Source organism: Nestor notabilis, unplaced genomic scaffold (genome assembly GCF_000696875.1).
Source record: "Nestor notabilis isolate BGI_N333 unplaced genomic scaffold, ASM69687v1 scaffold14451, whole genome shotgun sequence".
Taxonomy (NCBI): domain Eukaryota; kingdom Metazoa; phylum Chordata; class Aves; order Psittaciformes; family Psittacidae; genus Nestor; species Nestor notabilis.
In genome coordinates, this window is record NW_009913446.1 from 1 (window position 1) to 21,992 (window position 21,992).

At 39.3% G+C, this 21,992-nt stretch overlaps 2 protein-coding genes across 2 annotated transcripts; one reads left to right on the top strand and one right to left on the bottom strand.

Moving 5' to 3' along the window:
• Window positions 1-306: 306 nt before the first annotated feature.
• ATP5J (ATP synthase, H+ transporting, mitochondrial Fo complex, subunit F6) lies at window positions 307-4,163 on the top strand. The gene is made up of 3 exons (XM_010023211.1): window positions 307-483; window positions 1,724-1,848; window positions 4,032-4,163. The coding sequence occupies exons 1-3, from the start codon at window positions 314-316 to the stop codon at window positions 4,058-4,060; spliced, it is 324 nt and encodes a 107-aa protein (XP_010021513.1). The 5' UTR covers window positions 307-313; the 3' UTR covers window positions 4,061-4,163.
• Window positions 4,164-5,390: 1,227 nt separating this feature from the next.
• JAM2 (junctional adhesion molecule 2) lies at window positions 5,391-18,949 on the bottom strand (the record flags this gene model as incomplete). The annotated part of the gene is made up of 9 exons (XM_010023212.1): window positions 5,391-5,423; window positions 6,411-6,444; window positions 7,609-7,624; window positions 8,402-8,509; window positions 10,208-10,310; window positions 12,232-12,437; window positions 14,278-14,430; window positions 15,645-15,758; window positions 18,884-18,949. Coding segments are annotated over 9 exons (833 nt in total), but the record flags the coding sequence as incomplete, so codon positions are not given.
• Window positions 18,950-21,992: the final 3,043 nt, after the last annotated feature.

The window sequence follows — 21,992 nt, forward strand, 5'->3', positions numbered from 1 at the left end:
TGGGGCCGCGGCCACTGCTCGTATGGACTGGGTTAAAGTTGTTACTTTTTCTTTAAGCGAGGCGAAACCTGGCATTCCGTGTTTGTCTCGGTGGCGGTGCGGGCAAAGGCGGTTGTGACCCGCGGTCCTTGAGCTCAGCGGCTTGCCCGAGTTTCCTCCACAGGTTGCTGCCTGGTTTAAGTATTCGTTTTTGGTGTAAAGCTTATCTCTGAACCAAATCAGTTGCTTTTTTTACACATTTACGTTGCAGAAAGAGCTAATTCTGTGTTTCTGTTCTGGGTTTCTGTTTTTTAGCTGGAATACTAGTGTCGTCATGATTCTGAACCAGATTTTGCGACTCTCATCCATTTTTCGCTCCGCTGTGTCCACTCAGTTGCGCAGAAACATAGGGCTTTCTGCTGTCGTCTTTAATAAGACAAAAGAGCTCGATCCAGTTCAGAAGCTCTTCTTGGACAAGATCAGAGAATACAACACAAAGAGCAAGTAAGCAGAGGAAATTATTTTAAGGCTGATGGCAAAAAGGGGAATAATGTTGTTTTTGACAAATGCTGAAATGTGCTAGGTTTGTGGGCTGGTCTGTAAATGCTCAAGGTATGTTTTCCTGAAATGCTTGATGGTAGTGTCACAGGTAAGAAGGCTCATTCTTGCTTACCTAACAGACAATGGCCATTTTTGGTTTTCCTCTCTTAAAAAGCGAAGTAAAGCTGATGCCAGTCTTCATGGGGAGTTAGGGCATTCAGTTGCATGCTACATGAACGTACCAGTATGTTCATTTTTACCCATAATTGTGCTCTGTAAATAGGAAAAAAATACGAACACCCTTTTTTCTGGTCTGGGGAAAGCGGCTGTTCTTCAGTCTTGTTTCCAGAAGCTGAATGGAAATAGCCTCCAAAAGCAATTGAGAATTAATGGAACTGTGAGGCTGTTTCATTAAATATCTCAAGTTAATAAGCAGTTAATTTAAATGGGATCTTAGATTCTTGTAATGCTTGAATGAACTACTTAATAGGAAATTAAAGCTCTAGCAATTCTGTGTAATTTATTCTGGGGAAGGAAATCAGCCATTTCTTAGTTCTGTTTGTTTCTTAGTTCTATTAATTTCCACACCTACAAACCAGCCTGCTTATGGAGGTGTATTTTTGGTGGCTTTACCAATCATAAGTGTGCTGGCTCAGCTGAGCATTGGTAATCTAAAGAGTTCCTATTTTAATTATTTTACCTTTATATCCTGAGAAATTCCTGTCTGATTTTACATGAATGCAAGGTGCCCTGTCTCTTGGGTTTTTTTGCTTATTTAGTACTCAAAACATGACCTCTTTGCGAGAACAGTTAAGCTTTACTAACCAAGATCGCTGATTCAGACATAGTAGAGGTATGAATAACAATTTTGTTAGGAAGTCACACCTGGAACAAGTGAAATTGAGAATCCTGAAAGCCTGGATACTTGGTGTAGCCTTATGTCTCAAAAAGCTACCTCTGTCACTTGTATTTTCATCACTGATAGTAGAAAGCCTGTACTTTACCCTGAAAACCTTGTTCATGTGGAAGACCCTAAGGAGTGTCATATCTTGACTTTTGGAAATATTTTAAATGGCTTGCTTTAGTTGGTTGTTAGAAAGGTTCTGAGTTTGTAAATGGCCATGAAAATGTAGACCTTCCACATGAAGCTTCAGAACTGAACTGTTAATCAGAACTTTGAATGGTTTTATGTTTGTTTTTGTAGGCAAGCAGGAGGGCCTGTTGATGCAGGCCCTGAATTTCAGAAAGAAATGAACGAATCCCTTGCTCGACTTCAACGGGCATATGGTGGGGGAGATCTAACTAAGTTTCCAGAATTTAAATTTGAGGGTGAGTTCACAATCTTATTTAATTTCTAATTGCAAGTAAGGGCATGTTCACTGACTGGTTTTCTTAAGTAATTCCCATTTAGTTTTTATTTGGTCTGTTAGTTTCATGTAAGATGCCCTTGGTCAGTCCCCTTACTTTTGCAGACTTCACAGCTGAATCCATCTGGCTCCTTTTTTTGATTATTTGCCTTTCCAGTAGACGTGTGGACTCATTTATCCTGATGCTTAACAAAACTTATGGTCAGATCAGGCTATCTTAAGTTACCTTTCAAAGACCCTAAAGAAATATCCCATGTTTTGGGGCTTTTTGCTGCGGGTTTTTCTTGTGTGTTTGTTTGTTTCTTCTTCTCATCCTTCCAAAGATGTCATCAGACTAATTTGAAAACTAGTTTTCTATGTCACCCAAAGTGCAATTTGTAAATTTTGTAAGCTCATCTGTAAAGTGAGTGATTTCAGAAAATGAACCCAGAACTTAACTTGGTTACTTATGATTACTTTGTGACTAAATTACATTAAACCTCTTTCTTTGGTTATTTGGGTATGGCTTCTGTTTAACTGCGCTAAGTTTCTGTGAGCATGTTTCCATGTTACCCAGATTAATTATGACAAGAAGAATGCTTGTGACAATTGTTTATCAAGAATATAGAGAAACTGCACAGACTCTGTCTGCCTCAGGACATAAAGCCAACTTAATTTTTTTTTATGGACAGGCTCATTCCTGTAGTTCTTTTTCTTTTACATGCATGTGTAGGTACAGCTCAGAGTCTTCATTGCTCACAAGCACTTCTAGCTTACCCCCCACAAAACCTGACTTTATCTGTCTTTCTGGTAAGCTGTAAGCAGCTGGTAGCTGGGATTCAGCAATGTTCTGTATGCGCCAGTGTATTTGGTTTATGTGGCAAGGTTTTGGTTGCAGGGGGACCTCTGTCAGGAGAGGTTAGGGCGTATCCACACATCAGACAGAGCCAGTTTCATCTGGTTCAACATGGATGCACTGCAGGATGCACCTGAGCTAGTCAGTGATGCTGGTGGCACCTCTGTGACAGCATATTAAAAGGGTGAAAAATGCTGTCTCTATCTGTAACCCTCCTGAGGAGGGAGGGAGAGAAAGAGTAAGAGAGCATAAGGCTGGGTAGACACCTGGCAGCCAGACAAGGTCAAGCCACCACAGACTAACTGGAACCTCTGATACAGACTAGGAACACATCTAAAAATGTTTTGGGTTTCAGTGGTATTTCAGTTGGATTAAGAAAGGATTTGGTGTCAGATTGTTACTGGTGCAAATAAAACTGAGCATCTATAAAGTAGGATCTATGGCATTTCTTTTCCTCAGTTTTAGGGATGCAATTTCTTTATATTCAGTTTTATTTCTGTGTAGTGTGTGAAACAATACATTAAAGTTTAGGATTTCTCTGAGATCAAACAAAACGTGTGTGACTGCAGGAACAGCACAAAGGAGGGGGGAGACTGTTCTTTTACCACTGTTGCCTATCCTTAATCCAGTTTCAACAAGCCTGCAAAACTAAGTGCCTAGATGGGTAGAAACTTTAAGTTTTTGTCTTAATGAAGATTAAGATGAGCTTTCCTCTCAGACTCCTTGTAGCAAGGAGAACAGGTGTTACAGCCCACCTGTCTAAAGCCCTAAAGTCCTTTTGAGTTTGTACCTTTGCCATTGAGAACTCCTTCATCAGTGTTTGTATGTGGAGAATATTTTTTGCTGAGTGGAGTTGAAATTGTGTGCTCCATTCTGTTAATCAGCAGTAAGACACTAATCAAGAGGAAAGAAGAGCTTGGTTACTTAGTCTTATACCAGAGCCATGTTGGAAATACTAGTGTCAAGGTCCAGTAAGTTCTGGTTGATGACTTCATCTTCTCTGTGCCTTCTCCCCTTCCCCAAGTGTTGCTAAAGCTGTTTAAGCAGAATGTTAGCAAGGTACATGTCTGTCTTAAACTTTATGCATAACTCCTTTAAGGTGCAAAAGACCCATCTCCAGCGTAGTTTATTCTTTAGTGCTGCCCACATCCAATCATACCCTGACACAAAGTAAGTGGTAGCGTACAAGAGCTTGCTTTAGCTTGCCAACTTACTGTTTAGCTTTCTTTAAGTAACAGATTAATTGTGCTGTTCAAGGCTGGAATGAAAAGATGCTAATACAAATTTTCTCTCTCCGTTTCCTCCTCTAGAGCCCAACTTTGAGGAGACTCCAAAATGATTTCTGTAGGTTGCAGCATACCAAGCAGCAGCATACAGCAGTGGAGTTGCTGAACATGGCACCAGTTGTAACTTAATAAATGCAGTGTTGAAGTTTGATTTCAGAAGTGTGAAGAAGTTCTTAACTGTATGGTGAACATAGTTAGCTATGATGTTCAGGTGACTGAGGCAGCTGAGTACCGTTTCTCAATGTTAACTGCAAAGCTGTGTTGTAGTGCTGAGAAGTTCTAACGTTGATAATGACACATCAAGAAGGAGCTGCTTGTTTTTCTGAGTTGGTCACATCCAGAAAGCTGCTGCAGAAAAAAATCCCATGAACCCTAAATCTGTAGCAAAGCTCTGTGGTAGGAATGGACCTGCAGAGCCAGAAGTGTAGGCACAAAGTCCACTAATTTTACACTGCATCAATGAACACACAGATAAAGTGTTATTCTTACAGAAGCAACTGAAACTTGTTAATGAGGTTGCGAGATTTAAATTTCAGTAATTTAACTACTGACACAGACACTTCAGGTTCAGACCAACTATTTATTTGTGACACTTCAACAGTTGGGATCCACATACTACAACCTGAGTTATACTGGCATCATTTTTCTTCAGAATGAAATTACATATGCAGTCTACAGAAAGAGTGAGATGGAGACTTCTTTCTGGAAGAGAAGCTGAAGGCATTTTATATTAGACAATGAACCACTGCTTCAGGCTCAATTACAGGAAGCTTAATTCTGTTAGGATAGTGAGTTTAAAGTCTGCACAACTACTTATACACAGATGGCGTTGGCAAACATAATACAATGTCAAGGTATTAAGTCATCAGAATTGCAGGAGAGTTTGAGCCCTTGACAATGGGGTAGACATAGGTAGTTGAAGTAGGGGTAGCAAGATCACCAATGAAAGTTATTCGAATAGATGGTTCCAAGCTGTAAGAGTGAATCCAATATTGCTGTACATATACATGAACAAAATGAGAATAGTAGAATGGTTTGACAGGGAAGGGATCTTAAAGATCACCTAGTTCCAGCCCCCCTTCCACGAGATCAGGTTGCTCAAGAAGTCTTCACACAAGTTGACTTGTATATTCAGTTTAATTCTACCTTTAAGTTAAGGGGGTTTGGTGGTTTTGGGAGTGGGGGGTTTGTGCAGTTTGGTTGGGTTTTTTTTTCTCTCCTAAAAAGCAATCACAACTAGGTTGACTGGATCTAAACATTGGCAGTTTCTATTTTCAGCATGTAGTACATGGAAACTATTTACAGAGTAGAGGTCAAAAGATCCCTTTGATACTTTTGTATAACAAGTAGTCATTTGGTGTCCCTCACAGAGGCTGAAATCTTCTAAATAACAAAGGACTTGGTATGCTTGAAATCCTAAATGAAGCAAACAAGTTAACATAGGTAATAGTGCAAGGATTTTAACCAGATTAACATTGTACATTTCAGAAGAAACTAAGGCATCAAGTTTGAAAAGAAGCATGCCCAAAGCATTATTAGTTAACATGAAAGGGAAGTCTACACAGTACACTGCTACACAGAAGTAACCTATTAAAAACTACAAGTATCAAACAGCTCCACTGAGCATCTGATTAGTAAGTGCTGCATTAATACTGGAAAAAAGATACCAGCTTTTCAAAGTTTATTCCTTCCCACCCTGAGCAACCAGGCAGCTGGCTTCAGTAAGTTTCTTACATACATATTAGGTGAAGGAGTAAGCTTATGCTGTTTAGTGTGTTCTGTTTTGATTAAAGAAATGGGTGGTGTTCAGCAAGCTTTTAAGGCTATTAACGTAACCTTAAACTATAGATAGCAAAATTAAGTTGACGTTTTAGTTGGAGCTCCATTCTTGCACCAATCTGAAAAGCTGGAGCGACTAATGTGCAGTTAAAGCCCTTGAACCCTCTCAAGGAAGGGGGGAAAAGTAGGAAGCGTAGCTTCCATACTCAGTAAAGCCTTAGAGAAACTAAGGCCAAACCTTTCTCTCACTGCTGCCTTGAACTCCAACTTAGTTTCCTTGGTTAACTGAGTGTACAAGCAAGACAGAGTGGAAGTTTTCACAAGAAAAGGCATCATTTAGTGGATAGATGATACTGGCAAATAGTATAAGGGTGTTTGTTACTCTTCAGTTTATCTGATAGCTGGAAAATAATCCAGAACATTTGAAAGAAAAAGAATTAAGGGACTAGAACAGGGAGAGACTGAGAAATAGAAAGCTATAAATGCAAACAGAGAGAAGGTGTTTCCAGGTACTGGTGGTGCGTACAGTTTGTCAGGGGTGGGAGTATGTGCAAAACCATCAGAGATGGGTAAGTTTTGAAGACATCCAAAATTTAAACCCGCCACTAAATACAAAATACTTGCCTTTTCACTTGTAGATTGATAGTTGGTCTTCTTCCTGTTAACAGAGCAGGAAAGGAACATAGGTTAAATAGTGACTTTTCTGGTGTTATGTTTTAACCCTTTGAGAAACTTATTTATGAATAAATCCATTGAATGCTTTTAGGTAGCTGTCATTGACTCATGAACCACTCTCGGGTTACCTTGCCTAGCTTGTCTTTTCAGGTCTTCAAGTTATGCTTTTTGTCTAGTTCATGGCCAGTGTAAACCACACAGTATTTTGAAGTAGTATTTGTATTTCTTTAATATATATTTACATGCTATTACCTAAGAATGCCAAGATAAACCTAAGAAACTTAAGTGCCTGAAATAAATCATCCGTATCAAGTGAGTAGACCAGACACCCTCAGAAGGTTTCTACCAGTTGTTTTTTACAAACCATTTCCTGAAATTATCTGTAGATGTGGATATGAGGATAGTTCAGTTTGGGTCTGATCGTCTAGCTAGATCATTTGACTAGAGCACCTCCTGTACAAAGACAGGCTGAGAAAACCGGGGCTGTTCAGCCTGGAGAAGCTACATGGAGATGTCATAGCAGCCTTCCAGTATCTGAAGGGGGCCTACAAGGATGCCAGAGAGGGACTCTTCATCAGGGACTGTAGTAATAGGACAAGGGGTAATAGGTTCAAACTTAAATACAGGAAGTTCAGGCTGGATATAAGGAAGAAGTTCTTTACTGTGAGGGTGGTGAGGCACTGGAACAAGTTGCCCAAAGAAGTGGTAAATGCTCCATCCCCGGCCGTGCTCAAGGTCAGGTTGGATGGGACTTGAAGCAACCTGGTCCAGTGCGAGTTGTCCATACCCATGGCAGGGGGTTGGAACTAGATTATCTTAAGGTCGCTTCCAACCCAAGCCATTCTATGATCTTTTGTCTGGTTTGAAGAGGAGAGAAATACCTGTAGCCGAGTTAGTGGTTTAAACTGGAACTATGTAAAAAGACACATCTCTGTACACTGATCACAGTAACAATTCTTCATTATTTTCTGACCAACGTGCTGGTTCTAGTAAGGGAACCAGCTGGTGTGTAGGATCAGGTGTTCAACAAAGCCACTGTACAAGAGCCATGAGAGAAAGGCCTTAAGCACTCATCGTGGATGACTAAATCAGAAATGTAGGTGAAGTTTGCAGTGATTTGTATACAACCTTGCATCAAGATACTTACTGGGAAGAGCTTTCCTCTGAAAAAGAGAAAAAGAAAAACAATTAGCACAAAAGCAGTTTTCCTAGCTGATTTAAAGTTCTTTGAAATAGTTATTCGAAGCTTATTCAGCACTTCCGTTTCTAAGAGTTTGTGAACCAAGTGTCTCTTCTGGTGTGAATTTGGACAGAAAAATATTAGGTTGCTTTCAAAGGTAAATAAACCTCCAGGTAAACATGAACTCTAACAGCAGCTCTGTCAGCCTGTTACTTTCAGGCAGTGGACCTTCTCAGACCCCGACATTTGGCATCCTTTCTGCACGAATGTAAACCCTGAGAAGAGGTTGTTATCTTGGTGTCGAGCTTTTAGTAAGCTTTAAAAGCAACTCTCTCCACGTGCACTTTCACCACGACCCAGAAGAGGGAGCCCGTTAACTTAGTTTACCCTTCGTCGGAACTCGGCCACTCACAGCTTTTGGTCTGAAAGTGAACTTTCAGGGCTTGTTTTTATGTTGCCCCTGCTATTCCCTCTCAAAACTAGAGCATAAGGGCTCCAGGACCTAGGGTTCGGGTCCTTGCTCTCCCTAGATTGCTGTTTAGTACCTTATGCAACTGCACAAACGTCTCCAAGTCACTCTTTAAGTATCTTTTACAGTAGAAGTTGGCAGAAGAAAAACATCAGCACCAAAAAAGTTACTGTTGTAATGCTTTTTAGTACCATGGAGTTAGAGCCTTCATGAACAGGAGAATGTGACAGTCAGAAGTACAGACTTGAGGGTTTTTTTGACATAAGGAAGGAGTGGTTTTATTTTACTTACTTGTAAAGTAGCCCTTTTTCTGGGCATAAAATACTCCAAGGCCACACAATGCCATTACCAGAGCCACAAATACTACTGCAGCGATGATACCACTTACATTGAGGTCATCTGTAATTACAAGACAGAAGTCCAATGTTGTAATCCAATCCAAATTTCCATTGGTTGGATTTGTTTTCCCCCTAATTATTACAGGCACTGTTTGTACCTATTGGAGAACTTTGGCCCAAGCTGTGTTAAGTCAACTGATAACACTTGGATGTAGATAAGCAGTCCAAAAGCACTACAGTATCACAGCCACATTGACAGGAGTGCTTGACACACTTCAACTGCTTAGTCCGGGTCAAAAATAAGGAAAGAATAAGAGGCTTAAAGGGATACATACTCCTCATTATACCTATCCCAAATAAGTATTCAAGTCATACGATTCTAACGGAAAATAACTTGAAATCTTTAAAAGTCTTAAACGAAGCATTTTCATATATAGTTTTCCTAAAATAACTGAAGCAGCTGATGGCAAGTCTCAGTCCTGAAGAACTCTTCAGGCCAGTTATTTAAAATTTAGTGCTTTTTTATTTTTAGACAACAAGGCTTTTAAAATTCAGTATGATAAAGGCCAATAAATATTTTAGCCCAGATATCCAAAGTTAAATTCTACACTGGGCTAATGAAACACCTAGCCATTTTTATTTCGAAGGGGATGACTTATGTTCATTTCCCCAGTATAATCACCAAGAGCTTCAGACAATCATCTGTTTTAGGAGAAAGAAGCATAAACCAGCAGAAACATTTTCACAGCTTTTTGTTGTATGACCAGTTACCAATTTGGATCATGACTTTAAGCATACATTAATATTTGGTTGGGAATTTTACACCCAAAGTTATCAGTATTGGTGCATTGGGTGACAGCAATTTAGGACTTTTATTTCCACAACAGAGGGATTCTGTCTAGGTAGCTTGTGGAACACTTGCTCATAATCAACCAGGAATGCGTTAAAAGCCATGATACAGTGACTTTCAGCTAAGTTCTACGAAAGCACTGGATAATTACTTGATGGAATACTTGGACATGAAATTCTGTGCGGTATTTGTTAGGATTTGTTACCATCTGCTTTCCTATCCCATCTGCAAGACTAGTTTTATATTTGCCAAAACACTCACACATTTGGGGTTATTAGATACTATAGACTTTGCCTCTTCAGCCCTTGCTAAATTCTTTATTAGCTAACCAGTGTTACACTTCTGCTACACTGTGCAAGTGGAAAAGAAACATGCAGCATAGTTTTTGTTTGTTTGTTTGTTTTGGTGGTTGTTTTTTTTTTTTAAAGCAACACTGACTTCTTCAATGTTCCTCTGGCAGGTATAAATGAGTCAGTCAAATTTCTGATCTGTTACAGTAAGATACATTAAGATCTCACGTGAATGTATATGAAAAGGGAGGTTTTCATAAAGAAAATAACCCAGTGAACTGAACATCATCCTGTACTCCTTCCAGAAAAGCAATCTGAAATATTAAGGCTCTGTTCTGTGAAGTTCAGTATTTAGCAACCTAGAGGCTGGCTAGTACAATAATTTTAAGGTACTTAATTAGCTGCTTTTCTGTGAAATGCAGAGAGATCTCTTTGTGCTGTATGAAAGGAATGCTTTAAGTAGCCACAGCACCTACATAGAAGGAACTCATTATTATTCCTCCCCCGAAATGCTATAATCAAACGAAAAGATATAATTCTTAGCTTCTCAGTTGCACTACACAATAGAATAATTCCTATTGCAAGACTGGCTTCCTTCCTTATTTTGTTTGACACATACCAACTTGCATTCGCTTCACTGAGCATTTCTGAGATAATCCAATCCCATTGGAGGCTTCACAGAAATACTCTCCAGTGTCATTCTTTGTAACTGTGTTAAACAGCTGTTAAGAAAGAGTCCAAAACCATTATCAGAATGGGGAAAAAAAATAAATAAAAATCAGACTTGCCTGTGGGACAGAAATTTTGACATGTCAATAGGGGTTTGGTTTGTTTGTTTAAACAAAATGTCATAATTCAGCTCCCTAGTCATATTCCCTGGTCCTTCAGCTTCTGGTCTAAGAGGGACTTTTAGATGGACATTTTAGCTAGATGGAATAGATCTATGAGGAGATTCTTTTTCAGTGGATCAGTAGTTTCTTAGACACACTCTAATCTCAGAATCCCTGAAATCAAAATATTTTGTTCATTTTAACAAACAAATAATAATCATGACCCACAAACTTTCTGTGGGAAACAAGTCTGTCCCCATCCCCACCCAGCCCCCCCCTTCTCTCTTTTTCCAATGGAGAAATGCTGAACTGCACTATTTATCAAATACTTTTCACTGGCACGTGCTCTAGCCATGCCACTCAAGTCTTGGAAGGCAGACGCAGGGAATGTGAGAATGAAGACTTTAGGCCCTCTGTAGGAGAGGATCAGGTTCAAGATCATCTTAGGAACCTGAATGTGCACAAGTCCATGGGACCTGGTAAAATCCATCTGCAAATCCTGAAGGAGCTGGCAAATGAAGTTGCTAAGCCACTGTCCATCATATTTGAAAAATCATGGCAGTCAGGTGAAGTTCCCGACGACTGGAGAAAGGGAAATATAACTCCCATTTTCAACAAGGGGAATATGGAAGACCCAGGGAACTACAGACCAATCAGTCTCACCTCTGTGCCCGGCAAAATCTTGGAACAGATTCTCCTGGAAAGCATGTTAAGGCACATGAAAAACAACGAGGTGGTTGGCGACAGCCAACATGGCTTCACTAAGGGGAAATCCTGCCTGACCAATTTGGTGGCCTTCTATGATGGGGCTACAGAACTGATGAACAGGGGCAGAGCAGCTGATGTTGTCTGTAAAAATAAAAAGGTGGACGCAAGAGACGGACAGAGACTTACCTCATGTCAATCCCCGTGTTTTTTGTGTTGGTTTTTTTTTTTGTTTTAATCCTAAAACTTGCTAACTTTTTTCCATTTTAATATATCCCATACTTTAAAACTAAGATTTTTCAGAAGTTATTAATAATTTTGAGTAGTCCAGCTAGTTTCCAGAGTGCTGAAAGATCCACAGCACCTCTGAATGCTTAGTCACATTTCAGTTTCCACATTTGATCATGCACAAGAGTGGGGTATTCCTAGAACAACTCTTCTGAAAAATCTCATCTGAAAATGCATCATAAGTAGTATGTATCCATTTCATTTTTAGAAGGATCAGCTAATGGGGGAGGGATAAGAAAGAGAGGACAAGTTCTGAGGGGCAAAAAACCCCCAAACCAAAAGACCCATAAAACAAGCACAGGTAAATAAAAACCCCACTAAGCTTACCTATAGCCCTGACCCATTCCCACTGATTTCACAAGTACTGGACTGGAACTTGTAAATAATGCCACTGGACAGCACAGATTCTGCACCCCCCCTTAGAGCTACACTCCCACTGAAGTGCATGAAGTTGCTATTTCAGATTTTAAAGTGCTACCAATAGAACTCTGTTGACACCTTGAGAGATCATTCTCACCTGGCACTAGGTAGCTAACTGACAAGGTGAAATTTGTTACATATTTTCTACATTCTGCTCATTTATCATTACTGCAGCCTTGCAACTCACCCAATTTGTCTGTATCACTCAATGTCTATGGCTTGTCATCAGTCCGAGGCAGAAACCACTTTCTACATCTGTTAGCACATATTTCAGCATGACATTGATCTCCAACAAAGACCTTGTGCATTTTGGGATTAAGGCTATTGTGTATCATTATACTAAACAGTAGATCTGGTCATCTGGATATCTGATTATGACAGAGTTGGTTATTACACTTACCAGAGTGCCAGACTTTTTATTCATGGTGTAAGTTATGTTTGCTGCTCTAGCACTGCCTGTTCCTGTCTTTTCCAGTAAGGCAACACCGTTCTTGTACCACTGGTACTCAGATGGAGGAGACCCCTCTGTCTCCTTACAGCTCAGTTCCACTACTGTTCCTGTCATCGCAGAGCTGGGTACCTCACACACCGGAGTAGTCGGAGCAACTGGACAATGAAATTGCACTTGTTACAGTCGTCTTAGTATTGTCTATATGACAACAGTTTGACACTGGTGAGGAGGTGAGCACTTGCATGCTTGCTCAGAAATTAGCATGTTAATGAAATGAGGTAATGGAAAAGGGGTTGAAGGTAGAGTCCTGCTACTGGAGAGCACAGCAAAATTTGGGTGATGCTAAAAATGGAAGAAAAATGCCTGCTCCCTGCCTCCACCCCATGTGCTGTGTCATCCTGTCTCCAATCTATACACTCCCATCCAATCTCAGAGTTTGTTGCATCTCACTTCTTGTATGGGGCCTCTTGCTCACACAGAGGAGGAGTAACTCAGAGAATCTGTAGTCCAGCAAATTCCCTCTTCCCTACCCCTGTATTTAAAAACAGAAATGAGAAAGATTTTTATTTTCTTTTTTAATTAAAAGAATTTTTGAAGAATGACTGTGAGAAAGAATTACCAAGAATGGCCACCATCATAGCCATTGCGTAAATCCCAGGTTGAGGAACAAAACTAATTGGGTACTAAATTTCAATATAAATTAAACATTCCCACACATTTCAGATGCAGGACAACTGATCATTCCATCTGCATGAAATGTCTCTTTTCCAATTTTTAGTACATGAATAGAAATGGAACTTAGCTTTTTTTGTTTGTTTGTTTTTTGTAACAGGAACCTATGTAGAAGAAAGCCAAGAGTGAAGAGGCATGCATGGGACATTAAAAGCACAAGTGACACCTTAACAAGTATTCATATTTTTTTCTTGACTGATTTTAAAATCAGAAGCAGAAATAAAGAAAACCAAGTGAAATACTAACTAATCTGCATTAACTTTGAAAAAAAGCATGAGCAACACACACACATTCTCTTCTTTGGACTCTGAAGATTTAAACTTTAAATTAAGAAGCTATATTTAAAAGAGAAAAGCTGTTGAGAGAATGGAAGAAAGAAGGAGTAACTGGGGGTTTTAGTAGCTCATTGTTGGAACTAATCAGGAGTTCATGAATTTATCATTCTTTATGAAGAACGTTGAGATTTTACTTATAAAAGATCAATTATTTTTCATTAAAAAAAAATGAAAACCAAAACAAATCCACCAAAACTATACAACAATACCATATAGAAACCACAAAAGCAAGTATTTTCCTTTCTCCTTATACAGAGAAAAGAAAAAAAATCCACCAACCTCTACCACTCATCCCCTGGGAAAAATACCAGGAACGTAAAAAGAATGTGTTCTCTTCCCTCCATTCCCCAATAGGGAAAAAGGAAAGAAAATGAAAAGAAAACCCATAAAGAACAACCACCCCCCAAGCCAACACCATCTCTTTTGTAAATAAAGACCACAGATTTCTAGCTCACTGGCTGGCATTGCACAGACACTGCAGCAGTTTCTCCTTCCAAAAACAGGAGACTGTAGCATATTGGAATGAACTGCTCCTTAGGAATACTTGTAAGTGTTGACAGATGCTGTCTTTTCAGTGCCAAACACCATGATCATTTTATCCAGATTCTCAGCCACTGAGTGACTTCAATTTTAGTAGAAATGGAAGTTTCACCAATACATAGATCAGCATACTTGCTGAGTTTTGAGAACTGAAACCCACACTGTATCATTAAAACCCTAGTTATATTTCTTTCCAATGCAAATGTGCATATTACAAAGCTCTTCTGTGAGTACACTGTAGGATGTGCATGTGTACGTGTGTTTACAAACCCAGCCCAAACACCACCCAAAAAACCAGCAGCCACACCACCATGCAGACAACCTTACTATCAATACCCCTTGCCATCATTCAATTTTGTTACAGAAGCCCAGGTAATAAAGTTTGTACCCAATACTGTGAGAGTAATAGTAGCCTCTCCCAGGCGTTGTCCCTCTTCACTCTTTGCACTGATTTCACAGCGGTAGGTCCCAGAATCCCTTCTAGTCACATTTCTAATACGGATTCCTGTATTCAGCATCTCTGCTCGGCCTCGAAGATCACCTTTAAGGAAGAACAGACAGAGAAGTTTCTGCTCTTTGCTTATAGCAAATGCCTGTGTCACATTGGCTTGTTCTGAAATCACATGCAATTTATAAGCTGTTGTTCGTTTGTTCGGTGTTAGTTATCTATCACCAAGGAGCAATATGTAATTGCCCTCCCAAGACAGTAAGAACCTTCCACAACTTGTCCATTTGGTCTAAAAAAACCAAAAAAAACCCAAAACAAACAAAACCCCCCTCAGTTAAAAACCCCTACATCTGTCATACATTTTCTAATTGGAAGATGGAATGCTTTTTTTCTGCAGATATTTCAAGAGAACATGTATAGTAGTAGTCAGGTGACAAAAAAAGACATTATTTTCCATGAGAGGGATAGCAATCACTAACTTATTTTTTTCAGAAAGAATTGTTAGTGAGACCACAGCAAGGTATTTGACATTTTAACTTGGCAAGAAAAACTTTATGGATTTAGCAAAGATATTGCCAGACTTCCTACAACAAGTTTTTTTCATTCTATAGCTTGTTATGAAAATAAAGTTACATGCACACACAGAACCATGAGTTCCAGTGTTTCTTCAAATTACATACATGCAGAAAAATAACCCCAAGTTCATCAACAGGACCAGTACATCTTGCAAGCTCTACAAACCAACAAAATCACTACTGTGCTTTTATTTTACTTCTTAACCTTCATTTATTGTGTACATGGTACCAGAGACCCATATTTTCTTCAAAACAAAGTTGAGGTAAGTCCCTTTTAAAGCATATAAGCAGAAATTCCACTTCTGAAAAGAATACAAATTATTTAAAATATACAGCTGAGTTTATATTTTATGTATATAAAAATTACTTCATTATTCATATCTAAGCCTCCAGCTCTATGGGAGGCTTCAGTAACTTGTTTGTAGCATAGGAGTGCAGAGCTTGCAGTAGTTTTTGGGAGTTTATATCCAAATGTAATTCACTTTTTGAAAAATGACAAGGAACATGCAGTACCATTTTCCTTAGATTTGAGTCTTACTATGTTCAACTTCATTAAAAAGTAACTAATAATTGATAATTATATTAAGTGCTTCCCCTCTCCCCTGTCCCCAGGAAGAATTCTTTTCCTAAAAAGGACAGTTCAGTTCCTAGTGTTACTCCCCAAAGAAAGAGTCAGTATCTATGCTAGAGAATGACATGTTAAACCATCAGCCTAAGCTTTTAGTACTGTACCTGTAAATTCACTGTTGTAGTAGACGAATGAGACTCCTTGAGACTGAATTTTCTTCCATTCTATTCTTAAGCTCGCACTTTTGGAAAACTTGTGCTTGCAACTAAGAATAGCCTCTAGAGGAAAAAATAAATAAATCAAAAATAAATGCATAAAGGACTTCAGAATTGTGTTTGGTAGATGTTCACACTCCATGAAGTTAATATTCTCTCTTCAAAAGAATTTGAGCAGTCAGTAAGGGCCATATCTACTTCTCCAGGTGATGGCATCAGGCCTTCTCCAGATTTACACAAACAGAATATACTAATTTTTCCATACTTCAGTTGTCTTCAGATCAAACTTCAGTTACTGGGGACCATGTTGGATGGGCACAGATTCTGTATTGCTCCCTCATTTTAGGTTTAAATAGTTTCATTAGTGAGCAGACCACCATTAAAAAAGGACTCTGACCCTGTTAATTATATTTTGTGAATTACCATTCTGAATTCAGCAGTTTAACTGTTTAAATGCAAACTTAATGCAGATGGACAAAATGCTAGTAAGATGGTTAAATATTATCCTAAGTAATTTATATATTTAGTTACAATTTCACAGCAGTTATTGTAAGATTATGTGGAAGGTGAGAGTTTGCTTTATGAAGGTTTCCCAATCAATGACCTTTTCAATGCAAAAGCAGTAACAAGTAAAAAGGGCAGCAACAAACAAAACCAGACACGCAGACATGACAGAGAGGGACTAACAGAGATGATGATGAAGACCATCAGTCTCTATTGGGATAAACTCAGTGTTTCAGTAGTTCCTTTCTCTCAGCGTGCTGAAATATTCCACATCCCAACCCACCCCCAACCCCCCAAATAAAAAACCTTTAAGTCAAGGTATTAATAAGAATTGTTGGGAGACAACATCAGAGGAAAGAATTTATCCACACCTCTGACTGACTCCAAATCTGTTAAAGTAAAATTTAGCACCTCCCAGAAGCTTCTGTAAAAGAAACAAATACAATATTGACCTTGCCACCTTTAGGCTTCTTCCAACACAGGCCAGACGTATCAAGGACCAAAAGCCTTTATAGTTTTGGCAATATTTGTCTAGCTTTCAGGAGACAAATATCCACTGCTCAAACATACAGACAATCTGCATTAATTGGCACCCTCATTTCCGGTCTATGCAAACATGGCTGAAGGGCAATTGAGAGCTACTAACTGATCTACCCACTACATCCTTTGGAGTCCGATTTCCCAGGTCTTTCTGTAGAGAAACACAAAGCTTCCATGGGGCAGACTGGTAGCCTTGGTGATCTCTCATAGGAAAAAAAAAATGTCTAGACAGACTGACTTGAAAGAAAAATTGAGGTAGGAGGGCATTCTTTGCCAGAAACACGTTACACATGCACTGGCCGCTCCGAAAAACATGCTGTGCACTCAGGAAGCCTGAGGTTCCTGACTTTAGGTTGAGTGGATGGGTGGAGGCTTCCTGAATCTTAAGATTTGCTGAAGTTTCCTTTCAATTTTGTTTTTGTATCCTTCTAACAAAGAAAAGCCATCATTCAAGCTGAGCTTGCTTTTGCAACTGACCTTGTGACAGTTGGCTGGTCTCATGAGCTGGTCTACATTAGCTGACATAAAGGCAGCTCAGCTGAAGTGTTCTCAGCTGAACAAGTCACCTCTGTCTTGAATGAGCTGCCCCTTTCTTGCATACCATGTTTTTTTTTGTTTCAGAAAAAGCTAGCATTGATGCCCTCCCACTAATCTTATTCAGAGAAAGGGAATAGCATGGAAGAAAGGGAGCACACACGGGACAGAGAAAACATAATAAAACTCTCCTTAATTTGCCTCTCCCGCTTTTTCCCATACTAACAGTCATCAAGATGTATTTCCAGAACAGGTCTACTTGACTTGCATTACAGTAGGCCCACAGGATTAGCCCAGACTCTGCCAGGCCTGGAAAAGCCATCTGGGATCTTGGACAGGTCTGGACAATGTTTAACTTGGATTTACATCTAGTCTGAAGGCTATCGTTTGGTTACAGAATCATAGGATATCTCAGGTTGGAAGGATGCATAGGGATCACTGAGTCCAACTCCCTGCTGCTTTCAGGAACACTTTAAGCTATATGGGTAACAGGGTCGTTTAGACTCTGCTTGAACTCTGACGGGCTTGGTGCTGTGACCACTTCCCTGTGGAGGCTGTTCCAGTGACTGACCACCCTCCTTTTCAGGAACAGGAGTTAAGAGGAGAAAAGGAAAATGTGTTTCAGGTCAGCTGCATCCAACTGAATACCTATGTCTATCAGCCCCCACCATTCCCTCAGTGCTGCTACATAAAAAGAACTTGGCGTGGCACCTGACCTATGTTAAACAGATTTCACTCTACCATAAAAATCAAAATAACAAAATGCAAGCTATGTATCATATAAAAAGACAGAGCCTAATCAAGCTTTAATATTACCTGAAGAGCTACTCTCTCCTCTTGCCTGTCCTGAACATTTGGATGTGTAAGTTCTACTTCCCCAGAAGTGACAAGAATACTTGACAGAAGCCCAGCGGACAACTTTAGAGACCTCCAAAAATACTTGATCATTACTTCAAAACAGATGAATGAAGCCTAATGCTCACCAAACAGTTCTTTCAATTCTCAAATTCCCATCTCTCTCCATTCCACCCAAATGCAAAAAACCAACCAAGAACCACCCCCTAAAACTCACAAACCTCACATACATGCTACTAGGATCCTTTTCTCACTTACACAGAAAACATCAGGTTTTCCTCCCTGCCTCCTTAACTTTTCTAGCACATTATTGGAAGTAATTTATCATGACATACACATATATAAGTAAATAGCCATTATAGTTAGTGACAATTAACATTTTCCTCTCTCTAGTCCCTCACTTCTCTGTCTTGCAAGATAATTAGTGCTTCTCCTTTCTATCAGTTCCCATTGTTTTGGGTGGAATGAAACCAGGCAGAAGTTAGAGTGATTGACAAAGGACTGATAAACTTGTCATAGAATCATAGAATAGATAGAGTAAGTTTGAAAAGGACCTCTAGGGAGCATCTAGTCCAACCCCACATCAAGTAGGAGAAACTGGGGACAAGACCAAGATTACACAGTCAATGGAGATTGTAGGAGCTAGACCTCTCAGGAAAGAGATAGACAATCTTAACAGCTGCACAGCTTATGTATACATAGTTTGTATGATTGTGTTTATATTAAAAATATTCACAGCAATGCCCATACTGTACCCTTGAACTCCTCTGCTTTTACGTTTTTGTTATCCGTTTCAATGGAAATTCCAGACACTTCATGATCTGCAAAAAACCAAGAAAAGACACAATTCAGCAATAAGTACTTGTGCTTCAGCAGCTACAAACAGTAATTTCAAGACCTCCTTACACTGGGCAGATTAGATATTGTCTGCTAGAGAAAGCATGGGACTAAGAGCTAGACCAGGGCTAGGCATGTGGGTGGTCTTGAATAATTCATCTTTTCTTCTCCATGCCTTGGCACCTGTAAAAAAATAATAATATTTCTCTCTTACAATAGCATGATAATATTTACATGTGAGAGGATCTATATAAACAGTAGGCATTGTTTTATACTGGGGTAATGTCTCAGTCTGTTTCTAATGGGGGAGACTTGCATTAATCCATGAGTGTATTTTCCATTGTATTCCTGTTACAAGGCAGGTGTTTACTGAAGAATACCATATACAACTTCTACAGCATAAAAAAAAGTGTGCAGTAGTTGGCAGTTACATCAAATTTTTGTTCAAATGAGATGGAAAACATTAGTCAACGTTTCTGTAGTTTTATATCAAAGAGAAAAAAACCTCCATACATTTTTGGGTATCTCTTGTATCAATACCACCAAAACTCCAGAGAACAAGTGAAATAACCACTGGCCCTATACCAATCCCCATGCAGCTACCTCCTCCCCCACTGGACCTTGCTATACACCCTCTGGATGGCATCCAATCCCTCAGGCATGTCAGCTGCACCACTCAGCTTGGTGTCACCTGCAAAACTGCGAGGGTACACTCGATCTCACTGTCCATGTCATTTGTGAATATACTAAACAGTACTGATCTCACACACTATCATGGTTTTCTTCTCAATTAAGATCATTCTTTACTGTTCAAATCTGTCACTACAGAGAAAATTCTCCATCCGAACAGTTCTTACAACCTTTTCCACCCACAATTTTCTATTCTTTTTCCCAGTCCCCTTAAAAAAAAAAAAAAAACCAAAAAACAAAAAAACCAAAAAACCTCCAAAAACAACAAAAAACCAACCAACCAAAACCCAAAAAAACCCAACCCACACAACACACACAAAAAAACCCACCAAAACCCAGATTGCCGTTCTATTGGTATCTATAACCATTGCTTCTGTGAATCATGGAGAAAGTGTCAGAACAGGTATTTGAGTCCCCAGCACTGTTGCAAGAGTTCAGTTGCTCTCTCTAACAGAAAACAGCTTCACACCTGACAGGTGAATTCTCCTATGTGCACATCACCAAATTTGTGCAACTTTCCTGTCCTTCATATGTTTTAATTTCATCATCACCTTTGTGTTACCCCAAAATAGTTACAGCGTAAGTTTAATCTGAAAATAAATAGGAAGTGAAGACGACAGTTCCAGCAATGCCATTTACATAGCCTTGGAATACTGAAATAACAAAAAAATATTTGCATTACAAATAGTGCTCAGAAATTTTTTCCATCCCATCAAGAAAAGAAACTTTCCTGTTGGACTTCAAAAATAGAAATAAAAAACCCCCACACAAAATGACCCCTAACACACACCCTGTTGAAACCAGAGGAGGGGGAGCCACTTCTCCAGCACCTCCCAAAGTAACAGTTAGTCCTGCATGCCCACACAGAGCCCATCTCCTTGGTTTTGTCCAAGCTTCATCTAGAATAAAGCCTGAAGTCATTAAGTCATTTTCCTCTTAACCTATTAAACCTTTTTTAGATTTATAGAAAGAAAGTTAGCTTTTGACTTTTACCCAAACCACGTTGTTTCTAGAACGCCACCACAGATTGAACGAACACCTTTCTTCATGCGTTCATGAAGAGGAGAGGCCTTTTGTTCTGAGGTCCTGATAGCAGTTAACAGGTAGGAAGCATTTCTAGAACTCCAATGTGTGGGTAAAGTAATTACAAATTACTGGCATATCAACCTTCTCTGGCCGGACACAAAACAGCTCAAATACATGCAGCTCACCACTGTATTACACTCACTGTCTCATGGGCCTGGAAATACTCTCCTCCTCTAATACAGACATGACACAGCTCACTGTCATGGTCTAAGTATTCATCAGCTAGAAGCCATGATAAGAAAACATGTTTTATGATTTCTGGGGTAGGATCATGGTACTTACTTCCCACTATGGAAGTTATCACAACATTACCCTGTATACTTCATACTGGGAGCTTGCAATTGCACAAAGTCTCTGTATTTCCCCTTGAATCAAGGGATTTACAGAATACAGGAAGATCCTAGTATACAATGCAGTAAGTGCAAAATAGTTCAACATCCATACAGCCCTCCTCCTCAACACACAAACCACAAATATACATGACCCTTGTCAAGGAGCAGTAGAGTCCAGAGCAGTAACTTAAGGTGTTGCAGAGATAGCTGACCAAATTAAAACCATTGTATGTTTTGATCAAGCAGAAAGACGGAAAAGCTCTTTAAAGCTACAGCATCTCTTCCTTAGAAATGTTATTTTTAGAAGTGTCTCTGCCAGTTTTTCAGAATACAAGATTTAAACTTTTGGTTTCAATTCACCATGTAAAGACCAAGAGTGAAAAGATGACATATTACTGTACCAATGAACTTTTTTTCATCATATACTTTTATACAGACTGAAATAAACCCCTATTCTTACATGTCAGTAACCTCATTTGTTTAGAAGCAAACCCTAGAAATACACACTTTCCATTTGATAATCACTTACACAGCTGTAAACTGATACTACTAGCTGCAGGAATCGTTAAGGAAAAGCATATTATTCAAACCAAATCAAAGGAAATAGTGTGCATGGAGGAAATTACATGAGAACAGAATCAAAACAAAGTTATAAGTACAAGAGACAAAGCCGTCTTGCAGTATTTTGCCAAGTTCTGAATAGCAGGTGGCCTATAGCAAAGCTTAACAAAGGATTTCAGAGGATACTCTAAGTTTAAAAAGTCATATGTCCCAAGAATAAAGCAATAATGAAGCCAGTTCTTTTCCTGAAATGCTTGAAAGAAAATAGGAAAGCAGACATCTGTTTGGTGTTAGCATCATTCAGACACATGACCACCTCAGGATAAACCATCAGCAACATGCCTAGATGCTTATACAG